General features: G+C 36.5%; 1 protein-coding gene across 1 annotated transcript in view; it reads left to right on the top strand.

Annotated features, from left to right (window-relative positions):
• Window positions 1-8,386: 8,386 nt before the first annotated feature.
• LOC105225572 (carbonic anhydrase-related protein 10) overlaps window positions 8,387-19,204 on the top strand; it is a 57,824-nt gene continuing 47,006 nt past the window's right edge. Inside the window, exon 1 of the mRNA XM_049455109.1 lies at window positions 8,387-10,560. Coding sequence (XP_049311066.1) covers window positions 10,476-10,560 — 85 coding nt within the window. The 5' untranslated portion in view covers window positions 8,387-10,475. The remainder of the gene's footprint in view (window positions 10,561-19,204) is intronic.

Genomic DNA, 19,204 nt, shown 5'->3' with positions numbered 1-19,204 from the left:
TTTAAAATGGTTGACATGATATCTCAACGTCTACTCAACCGATTCCATTGAAATTTAATAAAAATCTTTGTTATAAATCTGTTTATCGCACTTTCCTTGGATTTTGGAAAATTTTAATTTTAAGTATTTTTAAAAAATTTAAAAAAGCCGAAATAAAGGAGCAAACTTTTTTTCAACGTTTTTGAATGAACCTATTTTTAAGCAGAGGCCAGTATGATAGCATCACTTTTGCAAATGAAAATTTTTATTAATTTGTTTGTTTTAGATCACTGTAAGTGTTGGAATTATGTCAACCAGGAAGCAATGTTTTTTGCATTGTTTTTATATATTTTTTTTTTACTTTTTTTTCAAAGCTTTTTATTTAATTTAACCTTTTCACCGAAAATATCGGTAAATCTCTCAGAACATAATAATAATTAATTTTACAGCAAAATAAAAAAATATGTAAATGACGGATAATGAAATCTCGATTATCACTTTATCATGCGAGAGTATAAAATGTTCGGTGACACCCGAACTTAGCCCTTCCTTACTTGTTTTTTTATTTTTTTAATTATCAATTAAAATCATATATAAAATATTGAAATTAAAAATATTTTCTTTTTTTATCTTAGGTTAAAAAATGCCTTAAATTTAGGCATTCCCGAGAAGTAAAAGGTGTCATGAAATTTACAAAGCAAATAAATTCAGGCAATTGGCAGTTAGACAAAAATTACGAAAGCATAAGTATTTATTCTTGGTATTAACTATAATAAAAAAATTACAGTAATATGCTAGAAAACAAATCTTTGACTAGAACTCGAACCAGAACATCATTCGTATTATGAACATGTGCTTACATCGTGGACTCGATAAGGTGTCGAAATTTCGCTTAATGGTAGTTCCATTAACTATAGAAGAAGATGCTAAAATGGAAAAGATTGGTTGTTGTTCATATATTGCTTTTAATTCCCGTTGTAATGTATAGACATTAGGACAAAGAAGCACCCGGAAATTGTGATTAAATTGCCGGGTGAATGATATTTCAAAAAAAAAAACTTATTTTGTTAAATTGGTAGGGTTGTCTTTAATTACTATGTCAAATATGAGCGCGTTTGTTTACAGCATCTGCTGAAGTCGGTGCAGCTCATTAGTTCGTTGCGATTTTGAAAATAGCTAAAAATATCAAGCAAAGAATTTGTCTCAAATTTTGTATTTCTAACCAAATTTCGTGGGCGGAATCGTTGTAAATGTTGGAAAGGCTTACGGTTATTCAGCTCCTTCAAAAACATAAGCCTACGAATGATACAAAGCCATGAAAGACGGTCGAGCGATCGTTGAAGACATGCCTCTTTCTGGACGAGCTGTTCAACTGATGAATATATTAAAAAAGTGAAGGATATGGTTTTTGAAAATCGTCAGGCAAAAGTTAGAAAGATGACAAAAGTGCTCAAAATCTCTCTGGAGTCCGTACGAATGATTTTGGTGAATATTATGAAAAGCGCTCATGCTCGACTCGTCCCGATAAAGCTGAATTTTGAATGAAATTTGAATCTTTGGGCATGCTTGATAGCGCGAATTCTGATCCCACATTCATGGAGAGCATTATAACTGCCGATGAGACATGGGTTAATGAGTTTGATATGCAAACATGTCAACAATAAACGGAATGGAAAAAAAAGAACCGAAACCAAAAAAACTGCGCCAAAACCCTCAAATATCAAAGTGATGCTCATTGTTTTTTCGTTATTCGCGGTTTGGTGCATCATGAATTTGTAGCAGAGAGAAAAATGTTATAATTTATGGAAATTAAAATAATGTTTCGGTATTATAACATTTTGTCGTTCAAATAAAAAAAATTAATGTATATAAAGTTGTAATATATTAAATTATAAAAAAATACATTTTTTTATTGGGAAATTTAAGGAGAAAAATTAGAAAAATGAAGTTGAGATTTTTTTGAAGTTTGTTAAAGCCCAAAACTTTAAGATTTCTTGAGACAGTGTAAACAGTAAGTGTATATTCCAAAGCAGAAATAAAATATATTTTGAGTTTTGTTTGGTAACATTATTATTAAATTACCGAAATATCGAGAGCAGTTCAAGAATTTAAATAAATTTTAATACGAAAAGCGTTTAAGCTTGCTATACATACATACGTACTTGCGTATATGTTTAAAATATCAACAAGCTGGGTCAAATTACAATTAATTGATAATTAAACATATTCAAAAACAATTAGTAATCATATTAACAACAACACTCAGTCAAAACATTTACTCTGCCATTAGCGGCACTTACCGCTGTATGTTTCTGGTCCCACCTGAGTTTGTTGGCCTTTTTGAATAATTCATTAATTCACCACACTTCATTAGCTAGTACTGGCATAAGCTAATATTTGTTATGTAATCGCTTAACACGAATGCTTTGTGTGTGTGTGTGTGTAACGATAATACAAAATGTTAATACAAGCAAAGCGGCAAAAGAAAAACACAGACTTTTGCTCTAAATTCAGCAAAATAATATAAACATGGCAGATGGATATGGACATACATATTTGACATAGACAAACATGCAAGTTTTGTTAATATTATATAATGTTAGTATTTGCTTATAAATTACGCATATAATGCTTGTTATTGTATTTTCTAATTTTGTTTGCATTTTGGTAATATGCATTGTAATTTTGCTATTTTTCACTAGTTTATTTGTTTTTCTTGATATTTTTGGAACAATTAGCTGAATGCATACATAGCACATACCTGTTTTATTTAATACATGTGTTGTATGAAAATTGTCTAATTTTGTCTGTTTGACTAAAAATGGTACTACAATTATGTAAAGTCAACCAATTAGGCATGCCCGTAAACAAAATGTTGAAGCTGCGATTTAAAATAAATTTAGCCATTTATTGATGGCTGAAACCCGAAATAATATTGATTATTACTTATTGTAGAATCCACTCAGAAAATTTCATATCGTTTCGGTGAATATTTTTGAAGTTACTCGCAAATTTGGAAAGGCGTTTCGGAGTGCTTGGAAGTACGAACCCAAACTTTAAACGCGTTTTTTTCAAAATGGTGTTTTCAAAGTTGGTGACCAACATTACACGAAATTTTAGTCAAATTTCGATGTTGTTTTTTAGAAACCGCCATTTTGTCAAAAAAATTTATTTTGCTTATTCCTTCGATTAATTACTAGATTTAACATTACTTTAACGAAATCTGTTTGGTTTTTTAATTTCAGAGGATCCAGTTCAGAGATATAGTGGTCACCGCAAAACGTCTTTTTTGAGAGGAGCTCCCGGAGATCAGCTGTAGTTCCTTTCCAAACAAATATTTTTACTAATTCTTCTTCTTCTTCTCTGGCGCAGATAATGTGGAGGATGTGTAAAATTCACGCACGTGAGGAAAGTTCTGTGAATACCATTCACTTGGCAGTGGCCAGAAACTATTTTACCTATGGCTCAAGCAGCTCACGACATCCGGTCTTAGACCAAGTATTCTCTGGGTAGCCAAAGAACATAGGTTTGAAGGCGAGCTAAAGTGATAAGGTGAAACATCTCTCCCCAGGGTTGTGCGCTGGATTTGGGACCCGCCATGTAAAAAACCCGTCTAATGAAAAAGAAACAACAGCCTCGGAAGAGAAACTCCCCTTTTGATGACGACTATGGATTTTTACTAATATTTGGTCCTAAAACACAGTCAAAAGATATCATAATAAGTGCACAAATTTTTGGGTCAATAAACTTAACAATTTTCTCAGAAAAAAGTCTAAAAAAAATCGACGATTTTTTGGTCTTCAAACAGGGAGATTCGAGAAAGATACAGATTTATCAAGTTATGACTGTGCCGGAAAATAATGCTTGGAAGCATCAGTGAACAATCTTATAAAATTGGAGACCAAGAAACAGATCAGTAGAAACGTAAAGAGTATTGAAATATTTTCCAATGAATGTAACACAACTCTAAGTATTAGGATTTCTCATACCAAATTCTCATTGACGATATGCCCTTATGAAATTCAACAACACCTCTAGAATATTATCTTAAATTTTTAAGTTAATTCAAGTAATAGTTTCGGAAATACAGGCTTGAGAATTTTGCGCTCGAGGCTAGTTAAGCAAGGTGAGCCGTCTTTAAACCCGTTTTTTGAAGTCGGCTGGCAAGATTTCTTGATAATTATTCAACTGATCTTCATGAAATATTACACAGGTCTTTGAGATACAATTCTTAAAGACTTGGACCAAAGATTTCTTTCGATAAAAATTCAATGATCGAGTTTAAAATATATTTTTTTTTTCAAAAAATTTCAGAATTTCGTTTTTAATAGGGTATATTTGTGATAATAAAAAATTCTATCAAAGTATTTCATTTTTCAATGACACAAAAATTATTGAAAAAGTCTTTTTTTACCCGAGGAAACCCATGTAACCCCTTAAGATCGTTCAATGGGCTTTCAGAATCATTCTGGAGATTTTTCGACAGCTTCCCTGTTTTGTTTTACTGTTTTGGTTTTACATCGATTTACCGGTCTTTAACTTGAATGCTCGAGTTGAAGTTTTGCTTGGCAAATATTACATAATTTTGAAAGTACCAGTGTTCCATATTCCCATATTCTTGTTATCCTTGAAAATACGTAATACAAATATCAGTATCGACGCTTTCAAAAATTTATTATAAATATTTTTAGAAAATTTTATTTTAAAATAATAAATCTTTTTTGTTTGCGGATTTCTATTTCACTACTAATAACTCCATTGTTTAAATTCAGCGCAATTTATATGCAATATATTATAGTTTTATACTGATGTAGGTATTGTATTTAGTTATGTATAAAAGCTTTGCAAAGTAATTTTCAAACCACAGAAAAGGTTAAAAATAAATCAGCAACAAAAGCGCAAGCAAACCGAGCACACTGGTTGCTGGAAAATTATATAATGATATAATTGCAAATATAGCAAATACATGTGAGCGTCATAGTGAGTGTGTGTGTGTGACTGAGCGTGAATTGGGCAATATTTGCATGCGAAAGCAAAGTTTAACCACAATTTACCATTGTAGATAAACAATTCAGCTTTTTTACACTTGCCGCTGCACATTTACACGCCTGGCTTATCCACAAAATACGAAAAAACCGCTGCACACATGCATGTGTGGGTAATTTCACCAGAGCAGCAGACCGCACAGCCAGCACACACATACAGACGCGCAAATGATGAATTCAATATGCACTTCGCAAAAGTATATTGAATACAGATTTACATACAACTGTTATGAGAAAAAATAAAATAAAACAACAACAAATAATACATATTGCTATCTGTGGTTGGTTGCAACTAATCTCTGATTTTATTTAAAGCGCTTTTAAAAAGAGAAATAGCTGTAGTTTAGCTGAAGAGCGCTGTGAAAAAAATTCTGTTATTGAAACCACTAATTATGCTAATGTCGGTGGGCGTGCATGTGAAACACAAACAAAAACAATGTTTCACACACGCACAGTGGTGCTGTGGCGGCAAAAATGCGGATGGGAATATTTAAAATATTGAAATTATATAGACTGATTGAATATAAAACCGAATGAAAAAATATTTTCATTTGCTGATATAGGAAAATTCGAAAATTATCTCATGCAGCCATTTTTTAATTTTTTTTTTTTTCAACGTGTACCCCCTCAAATGTTAGTGATTGACAAACAAAAAATCCTCCCTCAAGCCAGGCGCTGTAGCTTAACTCTAAGGGGTCGCTATTTTTTTTTTAGGTTCCCATACATTTTACATAGGAATTTTCGTTTTTTCATTGAAACTAAAATTTCACCAACCAATTTTCGTTTCTCATGACTAGCCTCAAACACACAAGTTCTCAAGGCTGTATCTCCGAAACTATTACTCGGATCAACTTGAAAAATTAGGACAATATTCAACAGGTATTGTAGAATTGAATAAAATAATTAAAAAAAATCGATCTTTTCAAACTCGTAAAACAATGTAACCCCTTAAAGACAGTAAACATTAAAATTTCGATAAAAACCCGTTTAAAGTTTCGCCTTTACCTCTATATCCCATAATACCTACATTGTGACAAAAAGTACCCCGAAATAATAATTAAATTCTCCGGGTAACTGATATTTCAAAGAACTGTATTTTGCTAATTTAGTAGGACTGTCCTTAATTATGAAGCCATCAGGCAAATGTTAGAGAGATGTTAAGAGAGCTCCACATCTCTCGCGAGTCTATTGGAATGATTTTGGTGGTTACTATATTTTGGGTATGAAACGCGTTCTTGCTCGACTCGTCCCGACAAAAATGATTTTCTTTTCAAAAAGAGTACCAGGTAGCAAGAATGTTTCTTTGGACATGATTAATCTTGCGAACTCCAATACCACATTCAAGGAGAGCATTATACCTGCCAATGACAAACAAGTCAAAAATCATCGGAATGGAGGAAAAACGAGGCGAAACAAGAAACACCACGCCAAAGCCGCTCGAAAATCAGGGTGATGCTCATAGTTTTTATCGACAATCGTTGTTTAATGTGTCATGATATTGTTCCGGAGAGACAGACGGTCGCTAAGGAGTTCTATTTAACCGTATTGAGGCCATATTGATTAATATTCGAATATTTTGCGTTTCAATTACAATAACTGTTCATTTTTCTACCATAATGAATATCCCCAAAAATAATTTGAAATTTGAAAAATCCTCTTGTAGCCATATTAAAGAATAGTCAAATTTTAAAAATATAGAAAAAGTTTAAAAATTAAAAAAAAAAAAATTTATTTTAGAACTTGTTACAATTTTTGGAAACTAAAATCTAATTGAATTTATTAGAATTGAAATTGTTTTACACATTTCCCCAAAAAAAATTCTATTTCGAATTTTCCCTGCACCTTGTGTGAAACTGCTCCACTGTGGCATAGTCGGCCGTTCAAAATATCGAATGTTATCTAAGCCTTGTTGTTGTTACATGTTTATTGTTTTGTTGTTTTTATAGCCAAAATAACTATAATAGAATTTAAATTATTGCTTTCGGTTAGCAATTGTTTTACTTTAGGAAAACGCACCCACACAAAGGCTTCCTTTTTTCCCAATTAAATTTGTGTTGAGTTGAAAATTACGGTGTTGGCTTGCGCGGCCGATGTCGGTCTGGCTGAGTGTCGGTTTTGGGGCAAAACTATAATTATTCACTTTAGGAATGCGACTCACTTTAACAACGCAGCGCAAAGCAGGCGGCAGGTGTGAAGGCGTAGAGGTGGTCGGTTGGGGCGTATGAGTGATATTTCAGTTGCGAGTTCAGTTGCTTGTCATTCGCAAGTGGCGTGCGCCACAAATCAGATAAAACACTTGCAAATTGAATTTCATGCTAAATTTACATTTAAACAAGCACTGCAACATGACTAGCAATTTACGCGCGCAAATCAAATTCGTTGTCTATAACCGTTAGTTTAACCATAACAAAGCTGAAGCAGAGAATTTAAACGCACTTTCGGCGCACACACCCATTGTGGCTACAATTTGTTGCCAAATAAAAATCATATTCAATAAAATATGAATGTCAAAGAAAAAGCAAAAAAAACACAAAAGAAAATAAAACAAAAAGTGTGCGAGGCTTGCTGGAGCACCAATAAGATCCGGCCAGTGCCCACACTAAACAGCCAGCAGGCACACACACACACACCAAGTGTGCTGATAAGAGCACCGACGCTTGTATTTCAATAAAAATATGCCACATACAAAAACAAAGCAACAACAACAAAAACAGCTTGGCACCCACGCACACACAGAAAGACGTTTGCAGCTGAAGCAGGCTCTCCCAGCTAAGCGTGCACCACAGCCATAGGCCCACAATCACTTGGTGAGCCACCACCACCAGCCCACGCGGTGAGCAGCAGCGGCACGTGTTCGCAACGCTTTGCAATTCGCTGGAAACAAAATTGGCCATAACGCAGGCGCTGTGCCGGAACTGCCAACAGCTGTCGGCCGCACTGGCGGCGTTGCAAAAAACTAAGCGCTCGCACGAGGCCACGCTGCACACACGATTCGGCATGCGGCGAGTCAGCTGTAGCATTTCGCCAAGCACGCGCTGTTGTTGTGTCAATCGGCCGGCGGCCTTCGGCAGTCAGTTGCGGCTTGGCGGCGTGCAAAATCAAAACAAACGGTATAAGAGCGTGCCACTCACGCGAAGAGCGCGTAGTGTGAGTGAGCGACAGTGACGATTTAGTGAGCGCTAGTCGAAGTATGAGCGCACTCGTCGCAAGCATAAGAGTATAGCGCGCTTTCAGGCGCACAATAATGGGAAATACACACAGTATTTGAAGATCCCGTTTTTTTCATTGAAGTTGCATGCCACGCTGTGGGTTTGCTGCTGTGTGTGCGGTTTGTTGTGCTTTGTCGGCGCCGACTGGCAATGAAAAATTCAGTTTAATGTTGCACGCACGACCAAAAGGACATGCGAAACGGAAGTCACGAGTAGGTGCGACAGCTGTACGTACGAGCGCGCGCGGGACATAAACTCTTTGTAGTAGAGGATATATAGGTATATAAATAATTTATATAATTTTTTTTTATATGAAAATGCGCGTTGTAAAAGTGTGTAATAAAAAGTCGTAAAAAACAAAATATTTCCTCAAAGCAGTGTGAAACTTCGCACGAGCACCGTTAACCACAGCTTTGCGCGCAGCCGGCAGCGCAATTTACTGTTGGTCGAAAGTGCGGTCGCTCAACGCTCGTGTAGCGCATCTGCCACCGGGGCCACACAGCCGACCAGCCGCAACAACAAACGCTGAGCTTACAACACTGTACAGTTATGGCCCAAAGCAAGGCAGCTACCAAAAATAGTCAAGGAAAGTTTAAATAGTGCTCTCCTAAAAAGCGGCGCAAGAAAACTCGCGGCAAAAAGCAGTGCAATCAAACGTGTGCAAATAAGTGGCGCACAGAACATACAAAGGAAATAGCGGAAATAAGAAAAAACGCCGCCGAAATTGTTGACTATGGCAACAGAGTCGCCGCAGCCTCTCTAGGTAACGTGCCACAGCTGTGCAACAACACAAAAAAAAAAACAAAAAAAGGAACAAAAAAGTATATGTGAAATTATTGGCGGAAATGAAGCATGCAACTTGTGTCCATTGCTGGCGTTGCCTGATGGAAACAGTCATACAGCAGTCAATAGCCGACAGCCAACAACGAACGCTGCGACATAAACGAGACTATCAGTAGCAGCAGCTGCAGCATCAAGTGCCACGACAGCTTAGCTCATCCGCTCTTCAACGCCACCTCGGCCACACTTGGCGCCAGAGCCACTGCCTTGCCACCGCCTGTGCAACGGCCAAGCGCCATCGACAACAGCCAGCAGCGCGCCACATCAAAGTGTCGAGGAAGCAAGTAGAGGAAATTAAAATTTGCATGTGAAAGGAGACGAGTCCTTGCATTGCCTTGCATACGCTTTCAATGCTAGCTGAGCTTTCGGCGCACAGCGCTTTAAACGTGTGGATTTGTGCCGATTGCCAAGGCGCAAAAAATCAGGCCGAGCATTTCGCACTCACAACCGAGGCGGCCGCCCGGCTTTAGTGCGCTTTTTATGTGTGTGCGGCGCCACAGCGTTGAGCAAAAAACATACGCAATAAGCGAAGGCGCAGTGCCTTTCGAAGTGGAAAAAATTGTGTAAACAACAACAAGTACAAATAGAGCGGGGAAAACACTTGGCGCAAATCAACACCATTGCTAACTGCAATTTCAATTTCTGTGCGGCGCCACAACGCCGCAACGCCGACGTAGGCAATCTTGTTTGCCCTGCAGCCAACGAAGGCGCGGAAAGTGTTAAGTGAAAAGTGAGGAGTGAAGAGTGTTGAACGCGGAGTGATAAGTGTATAGTGATTTCTATTAACGCTTTCTCGCAGAAAAAATCCGCGTTAGTACGCGTGTGTGCGTGAATGTTTTTTTAACGGTAAATACAAAGCACGTGCACGGCTAGACCGCGTACAAGACGACGCTGTTTGTGGCATTAATTACGCAGTCACACACAAATGCAGCAGTCCTGTGACTTGTAGAATCGACAAAGCACGCTCGGTGGTCCACTGCCACCTACAGTCTTACGTGTGGCAAGCAAATGTCACTACGCTTCGTGGTTGTTGAGTGTCACTGTCACTGCCACAAAAGATAACAACACCAGCCAGCAAGCAATAACAACACTCATTCAGCAACAGAGTGGCACGCACGAACTGCAACACTGGTACATGCCACATGCCACATGAATGCATGCCAGCATTTATCCGTACCAACTTCAGCTTAGACTTTTTGCATAACAGCGAGCGAGCGAGCAATCGAACGTACACGCGTGCAGGCCGTGCCACATGCGGCATGCAGCTGCCACTGCTGAAGCAGCAACTATTACTCAACTCTAATACCAAGTGCTACTTGTAGTGGCATTCATATAGACGCCGTTATTGGCAGATCCCACCGCATCGTTAGCGTGCAGCGCCGACTGCAGCACAAGCAACAGCATGGCGTCAGCGACGTCCGCCTCGGCGCCTTCGTGCGCCTCTGGCTTTATCGCCTATTCAGCAATCGTTTTGCTTTGCACTTCCGGTAAGTGAAATTCACTCAGCCACATGCTCATGTAATCATTGAAGAGGCACACACACACACACCACAAGCACACACTTGAATTTTATGCAACACAATCTAAAATGGAAGAAAGGCTCTTGCAGCAGAGATGAGCATTGCAGCAGCCAGCCAAGCGCCTCGTTTGTATTGGCTTTGCGCTGCCGCATGCGGTTTCAGTTGTGCTGAAATGCGTTCAACCATGCAGTGCGCCTTGAAGTATGCTCCACATTTTACTTTTATTCTTTCATACATGCCATTCTTCTTCGCTTCTATTTTTTGTCTGTCATGTCGCATTACACAGTTCGAGTGCTGAGCTGCATATCCAAGTCAACGCAGCCCGCTCTCCATTGGTTCTCGAACTTGAATTTCTATTGAGTGTTTATATGCAAATAGATTATCTCAAGAGCACCAAGTATGTTCTGTCAAGTAAAGTAATGCATGCTTTATAGACTTGAAAGGAATTCCAAACAATTTTATCTTTGGTGCCTTGATTTTTTTTTAATTTTTTTCGAATGTTGAAAATTTCGTACTAGATTTCTAGAGCCTTTCTTCAGATTCATATCTGTTAAAGGATATAAGGGATATAAAGACGTTCGTCTTAGTGATAATCGTTAATTCAGAGAGCATTACGGGTTGCTGGCGTTTCACCTTTGGATTTTAAGATGTTGCACTCCTAGGAAGTGAGATTTTGTGTTCAAGATAAAGCCCTACTCCTACTATGAAAGGGTTAAAAATAGGCTGAAAAGTCGATATTCAACTTTATTAATAATCGAAAAAATTTCATTTCCGCTGTTAGTGCATTCTTTCTTAATATTTGCATTGTTATTATGGCATCAAATAGTTCTGGAGGATGCTACAGAAGTGACCGTTCTTAGCTAGATGAGATTCAGCATTCATGAATACCTAACTGTTGTAGGAACAAGGACCAAATGGAGTTTAAGACTTCACTTCGGGGTAACATTGAGTCCATATAAGCTAAACGTTTTACATTCCCGTTTCCAGGCGTACATCCACTCTCCGCAGTCCCCAATCCCCCCAAACCCCCAGAATTCTACTTTGAATCCGTCCCTGTCTGCCTATTCTATATATGAAATGCCCTCTGAAACTATGCCAACTCGATTGATATCTCCAATTTATCTAAGCCTCCAACCTTCTGCTTTAAATATCTAGTTTGTAACGAAGTGATCAGCTGAGACAATTTTGTCCCGACAACTGATCGCCAAAGTGAATCTGACGGAATTATGCAAATACTCATTACATATGGCAACGTTATTTGCAACAGCGCACACATAACACAACTTGGGCGTGCAACATTTCCATTTGCTACGGCGCATATCATTTTTAGCTCATATCCGTTTTGACATTTCGTCCCTTTTGATTCGGTTCCCTTTCATGCCAAGGTAGTAACTTTCAAGTCCCTCACACATATGTATGTGGTTTTTATTGTTGTAGTTGCAGCGAATATTTTTGCAACAAAACGTGTTGCACACACATTTCTAGTTGTATATTTGCATGATGCTGCGGCTGTCTCTGAAGAAGAGTGGAGGCGCATCAGAAATGAAGCTGTAACTTTGTGCCCACGCAGTGGACTCACTTCCCGACTCCGCTTCTTCATTTTAACTGCCATTCAGTGCGTCCACCGCTCCGCCAACAGCTTTCCACTCTTCGCTTTTCATTTCTGCGTTTGCTGCATTATGAGCTATTCAGCACAAAGCATATACCGAAAGGTTTCTTCTCATCTTCCGCCGCTACTTTCATTGCCGGCAAAGGCATTAGATTACACGAGTGAACTCACGTGCATAACTACATAAATATAGAAATATACATACATACTTTTCTGTAGATATTATTACTCATATTTGTTCGCTTGGCCACAATCCTACATTTAAGTAGTCAAGTGCAAGCAGCAGTCATTCTACTGCAGTACAAGCCCTGTAGGGAAATGAAGAATTTGTTCAGCACTGGCTTGAGGCGAGTGAGCTTGTCTCTAGTTGGCGTTTGTACTATTTTTCCAGCAAGCGGCTATAGAATTTAACATCGTAAGTTCTAAGTATGTGCTAAGCTTGATTTTTCATATCTGAAAATAGTTGCGAAATAGTACCAGATCGTAAAAAATATCCGCAGTGTCCAAAACATTTAAGCACTCTATTCATTGTCACGTTTACATCAACTTTTCCCTACATTAACCAATAACTAACTGAAAAAATTGCAGTCAAATCTGCGCTTTCCTGCAGGGTATCCTCGAAATACTCTTGGATGTATGCATAGCTTCAAATTCAATGTTTGCTCGCAGTACAACAAGTGAATAGTGTTTCTTTACAGATTAGTCCGATTAGTTTCTGTTGGTATTTATTCGCCAGTAATGCTATTGTCTGTGGATGTTTCTGTTTATGAAACAGTATACACACCTTTCAGCATAGAAAAACTAGTAAAACTCTGCACATTTATGAATATATTTCTAATTTATTCTCTTCTGAGATTTTGTATGTGTGAAAACGGAAATTAATTGAGCTGCCATTTTGTTGAGCAAAAATCTGATATTTTTAATACAATGCTCGAAGTTTGTCGGAAAGCTAATTTATTAGAATTTGAACAAAGAAAATGTAAAGTGAAATTTTTTCGAAAATATCTGCAAGCTTTTGTAGTACTAGCTCGATTAGAATTTTCCAAATAAAATACATAATTTGGTGAAAATTTTGATAAAAACGATACTTGGTAGTTATGTTCTGAGTAACGAATAGGACACATACTTGGCATAAACAGACTGTCTGCATGAAATAATAAGAAATAAAAAATTATTTTTTCTCTTCTAAATAAATGGAATAAAATAGCATAAGAACAAGTAAGGAAGGGCTAAGTTCGGTTGCAACTGAACATTTTATACTCTTGCAACTAACAAGTATCAATGCTAGGAAAATACCTTAAAGTGTAAAATGTCAACCACAGGATCGGAATCCAAGCAATTTTATATGTATATACATATACGAGTACTATACATAACTCCTATACTGACAGACACATAAAATTTTTTAAAAAAAATGAAAACCATTATATGTAGTATATAGAAGGTGAGGTAGTATCTATTTTTCCCAATACCATATACTGTTAACACGTCACATACTAAAAAAACAAAAAACGAGAGTAAAGTCAGGCGGATGTTCGAAAATCCTGATATTAGTTATATGTTATTCGCTCAAATTTATTTATTTTTGGCACAAAGATACAGTATTCTGAGTAAGACACGCTAGCTCATTTTTATTGAGATAACTTACATATTGGCCGATATATGCAGTACAAAATCACCCGGAAGCTCGAAATTTTTTATAAATATTAGGTATATGGAAAAAGGAAGTATTAGGCCGAATCATATAAATATTTGACATACAGACTGAATTTCAATTTCAATTATATATCTCAGACATTGACCGATATTTTCTAACACAACTCAACTATAGGTACCGGAGTACTAACTATTATCCGGTATCTAGGGGCGTGAACAATTTTTATTGTATTTGAACAGTTTTTGGTCATAAGGCGGCACACACAAAAAGCATTATTCGTGCAAAGTTTCATCCCGTTGTATTAATTGGTTCTTCATTTGTGTAGTGGAAACCGAACGAATCAAATGGAATTTAAAATTGTGTTACATGGGAAGTAGGCGTGGTTATTGTCCGATTTCGCTTCGCTTTCACACCGTGATATAAGACTATGAAAAAAGTTCCCTCATACCATCCTGACGGCAAATTTTAACGTCTCTGGTGCCCCTGGTCACTGCGATCTCTTGCCCTAAATATGAGTTTTATATCTTTATTTGGTGTTTAGTTATGGCACTTTAAATGTTTCTGGTTAATCGCGTTTTGTGGGCATGGCAGTGTTCCGATTACGCCCATCTACGAACTCAAAGTTTTTTGTACTAAGAAACCTACATACCAAGCTTCATCAAGATTACTCAATTTTTACTCAAGTTACAGCTTTCTCGAACGGACGGATGAACAGAAATACAGTGAACCGAATTTCAACTTGTCTCGTCATCCTGATCATTTATGTATATGTACATAAAACTATCTCGATTAGTTTTAGGTGATACGTACAACCGTTAGGTGAACAAAACTATAATACTCTGTATAAAAATAATTTGAGTGCGGAAAAGGAAGAGGCGCACCTGATTGGAATTTTAAGGGTTATAAACGGTTTTTCCCGATTTTCACAAAACTACGAGTCCTACAGGAAACCTTTATGCGGCAATGTTTTAGATAAGGATAGGATCTATAACATAAACTCAAAGTGTAATGTGGAAAATTCAAATAACGAAGGTTTTCAGTTATTTATTATTATTTTCCCCAATTTTTTTCTTTCTCAAAATTTGTTGTTAACCTATATATCCCAAATTATATATATATAATTTTTTATTTAAAATACTAAGGAAGATATATTCATACTTGTTTTTTACCTTTTCTTTCCTACGAGTTTCCTTCTACTTTCTGGTTTTCACAATTTACCTACCATGTTCTGTATAGAATTTCGTATGGACCTGAAATAAAGAAAGTACTTGGCATCGAAGAAATTCTGTATAACCGTAAAAAGACGGTGACAAAAACATTTCCGAAACTATTAGAAAAAGCTTTGTATTAAAATTTATATTGAAGAAACCCTTTCAAACTCAAACTGAAGTGAAGACTCAACTATTTATTAAAACCAATTCCAATTCCTTGAGCTTCTGTTGTTTAATACTTTTTCATGATTTCTCATGCAGCCCAATTAAGTACTCTGTTTTCTTTATGCTTCAGTATCAACTTTTCTTTATCCTTAAATAGTAGACTTAGAACTACAAGCTCCAATACACACAAAAATAATCCAAAAAAATTAAAAAATACCAATTAAATATATTATTAAGCTCTTTACAAAGATTTTTGAAACTCCAACTAAATCCTCACAAAAAGAAATGTATGTACAAATGCCTTGCAATGGATTATTTTATTGTTATTGTAAAGGTCAGATGTTAATCTGCAAAAATACTTTTTCATAATTCACAGAAGATTTGATTGATTTTACTTTTGAACGTTGATGTGCTGACGGAAAGTAGAAATATGCCTGCAGCATAACATTATAAAGCAAGTATACTTGCTGACATGTACTTATGTGTTTATGTCTACGCATATATATATATGTACATATCTATGCCACATATATTATATAATATTTTATGCAATCAAGCGCGTTCAATTTAAGAACATCTCACACCGCTGCACACACGTTTGCCTGGCAACTCAAAACTTATTATATGTGAAGCAATTAAGCGCCCTTTTAGTTAATTTACACAATTCAATTTGTTGTTGTTTCTTAGTTAAGTATCCGCTTTTAATGACTCTCCATTGATAATAAATAAATCATAAGTGCTGCAGCTTAGGAAATACTTAATTCATTGGTTAATTTAAGTGTAATTATTGTAATAGTGTTTGCATTACAATACAGCTACGTGAAAAGTAATTAATTACACTGATATGCAAAACAATTCTGTAATTCTACTTTTGATCATATGCTGATCAAATTTGGGGCGCAAACCTCATACGTGCAGAATTGGCCGAGTCCTGAAAGGCAAGTGAGTTCGAGCGTCGAGATGTAAAACTGCTCAGTTAAAGAACCAAAAATTCCAACAGCTAAGATTTAACATTACGTAATACTAAATTGTTACGATTTTATTCATAAAGAGAAAGCAATATTGTCTTTTTAATATTGAAAATAGGGTCAGATAAATCAAGTGCGCAGAAATGAGTATTAAAATCAAGAAATTTGCAGAGCATTACTGCTGACCAGTATTCATTGTAGCATTGTTATATATTTCGACAAAACTTCTTGGTGCAACCTTTCACTATGGTTACTCATACGACTTCAAAACTTTGTGGAATCTACGAGTGGGTCCGAAAAATGAACTTAAGTGGCATATAAATAGTAAAATATCCTCAAGCTTTGTAGGTAGAAAGCAGTTCGAGTCATTTATAAAAAAGTGTCAATTATAATCATAATTAGTCCTATTTTTTTTTTATTTTTCTTCACAAAGTATTCCGTAATATAGATAATTAAAGGCAAATTGAATAAAATGTATGCAGGGTCTGCGAACAAGAACGACGTTGTATAAAAATTAAATAAAACACTAAAAATTTTTCAAAATGGGTTCCGTTTTTTTCGTTTTGAAGATAATTTTATGCCACCTACGATTTGAAGAAAATGTCTACCAAATAGCCACTAAGACTCCGTTTGCAATAATTCACCCAATTATGCCAATTTTCGATGATCCGGTGAAGTATATCGGTTGTAATTCCGGCTGAATGTTGCCTTCGAGCTCTTAAAGCGTTGCTGATTATTGACGTAAATCTTTGATTTAACATCAATCCGTAGAATATAGTCTAAATGCGTTAAATTCCTTGATCTTCGCTGCCGTTACGCCAAACGACGCAATGTATCCATGTTTCGACCCGAAACATGAGGCGACGCATTGTCTTGTTGGAAATAGTCTACGTTGATTTCATCAAATTACGAAAAAGGTAGATCAACATCATGTTTAGCGATTGCTATTCATGGTAACGGCATTTCTTGTTTCATTTCGAAAGAAATAACCCCCATTAATGCCGATATACCGCAGTTCCATCAAATTTTTTTTTTAATTTTTGGGATTGCAAATGAGTTTCCAGAACCACAAAAGGATTTGACTCGCCGCAATGGCGACAATTTGTTTGATGAGGAAGGAATTAAGCCAGATATGAACATAACGATTAGATGTATCACCTAAACCTAAGCGAGATAGATATATATAAATGATCAAAAGGCCGAGATAAGTTAAAATCCGGGTGACTGTCTGCCTATATTTAACTTGAGTTAAAAATGAGGTATCTTTATGAAACTTGGTACGTGCGTTCCTTGGCAAACAAAAGTACGAGTTCGTAATTGGACATAATCGGCCCGCTTGTAAAATACCATAACTAAGCATTAAATTAAGATATAGGCTATCAAACTTGCAAACGTCAAATACCATTCGGAAAGTGACAGATATTCAGTAAAAAGTCTAAAATTTACGAAATGGGTCGCTATTTACTATTCTACAGTTCGCAGATTGGGCAGAAGATCGTTTGACCGAGGATGGTCAATTTTACCGAAAAATCATCTTTTCGGACGAGGCTCATTTTCACCTCGATGGTTACGTTAACAAGCAGAATTGTCGCATTTGGAGCACAGAAAACCCACACGTAATCTTCGAGAAGCCAATGCACCCAGCACGAATCAGTGTATGGTGGGGATTTTGGTCTGGTGGAATCATCGGCCCGCTTTTCATCGAAAATGAAGAAGGAACCGCCGTAACCATCAATGGTGAGCGATATCGCGAACCGAACCGAATTTTTCTTCAAGCAAATTGAAGAGGAAGACTTGGACAACATTTGGTTCCAGCAGGACGGCGCTACGTGCCATACAGCAAACGCTACACTCAATCTTTTACGCCCTATCTTCGAAATTCAAAATTGTATATCGCCCACCCTATATAAGACTCTAATTTGGCAAAGGGGTTGGAGGTGACAAGGAGCATCTGCGGGAAAAATTCTTTGAAAACGTGAGCGTGGTCCCACGTTGTATATTTGTGCTTAAAATTAATAAAATTGGGTAAAAACTCGCCCTAAACCTCATATAACTAACAGGCCTAAAGTGCCGGAAGATACTTCTATGGCCTTAATCCTTGCAAGTTCCAAGATTATGAAATATTCGGTTATAACCGAACTTAACTCTTCCTTACTTATTCACGTTTTCTTTTTACATCTTTTTTCTTTTCTATGAGCTTTTGATCAGAATATACCATACTAAAGCTAATAACTCATAGGAGCTTTTTATAAGCTTTTTATGAAATAATATACGGAATTAAAAAAAAAACTTTCTTGAAGTATTTAATATAGTGGCGGTAAAACGCGAAAAGTGTTATTTCAGAAATTTTTTTTTTATATTGGTCAATTAGGAGGAAACGACTACCACGAAAGGGGAAATAGCTGCGAAAATAAATGTTAGAACGAATATCCTTTGGTTTTTGTTTTTCCAAATATGATCCGTGAAGAACAGAACTCTTAGGTGTTTCTGTAAAGCTATAACTATTTTCGAGCAATTAAATAAGAATCATTGTTTACGAGGTAAATCTGGTCAGAACTTTATGTCTCATCAATTCGATATTCCGAAAGCTCAACTTTTATTTTGCTTTAATAGTGAAAAATGTTACATTTTAATTTCTTTGAATTTCTTCAGTGAACTGAACTGTTCAGTAAATCGTTACGAAATTTACTCTGAAGCTGCGGACGTTCATGTTGAAAAAACGGTGGGTTGAGATGCCTCATGCCCAGTAGAAGCTAGACTCATTGGATATCGCCAAAAGTAGAAAATAATGGCACCAAAATGAAAATAAGTCCAATATAAAGCTATTGATTTAACTACTAACGTCACTTCAAGCTTACAACCCACCTCAGGGTACTTACGTCTCATGCCATGTCTATCCAATACCTGAAAAACTCCCATTTGATAAATTTAAAGCCTTAAAGACGCGAAAAAAGTGAAATTACGTAGTAAAGCGGAATAATGTTACTCCATATTTATCCGC

This window comes from Bactrocera dorsalis, chromosome 4 (assembly GCF_023373825.1).
Source record: "Bactrocera dorsalis isolate Fly_Bdor chromosome 4, ASM2337382v1, whole genome shotgun sequence".
NCBI classification, from domain to species: Eukaryota; Metazoa; Arthropoda; class Insecta; order Diptera; family Tephritidae; genus Bactrocera; species Bactrocera dorsalis.
The sequence above is the reverse complement of the archived record's forward strand: the minus strand, read 5'-3'. Positions and strand labels throughout refer to the sequence as shown.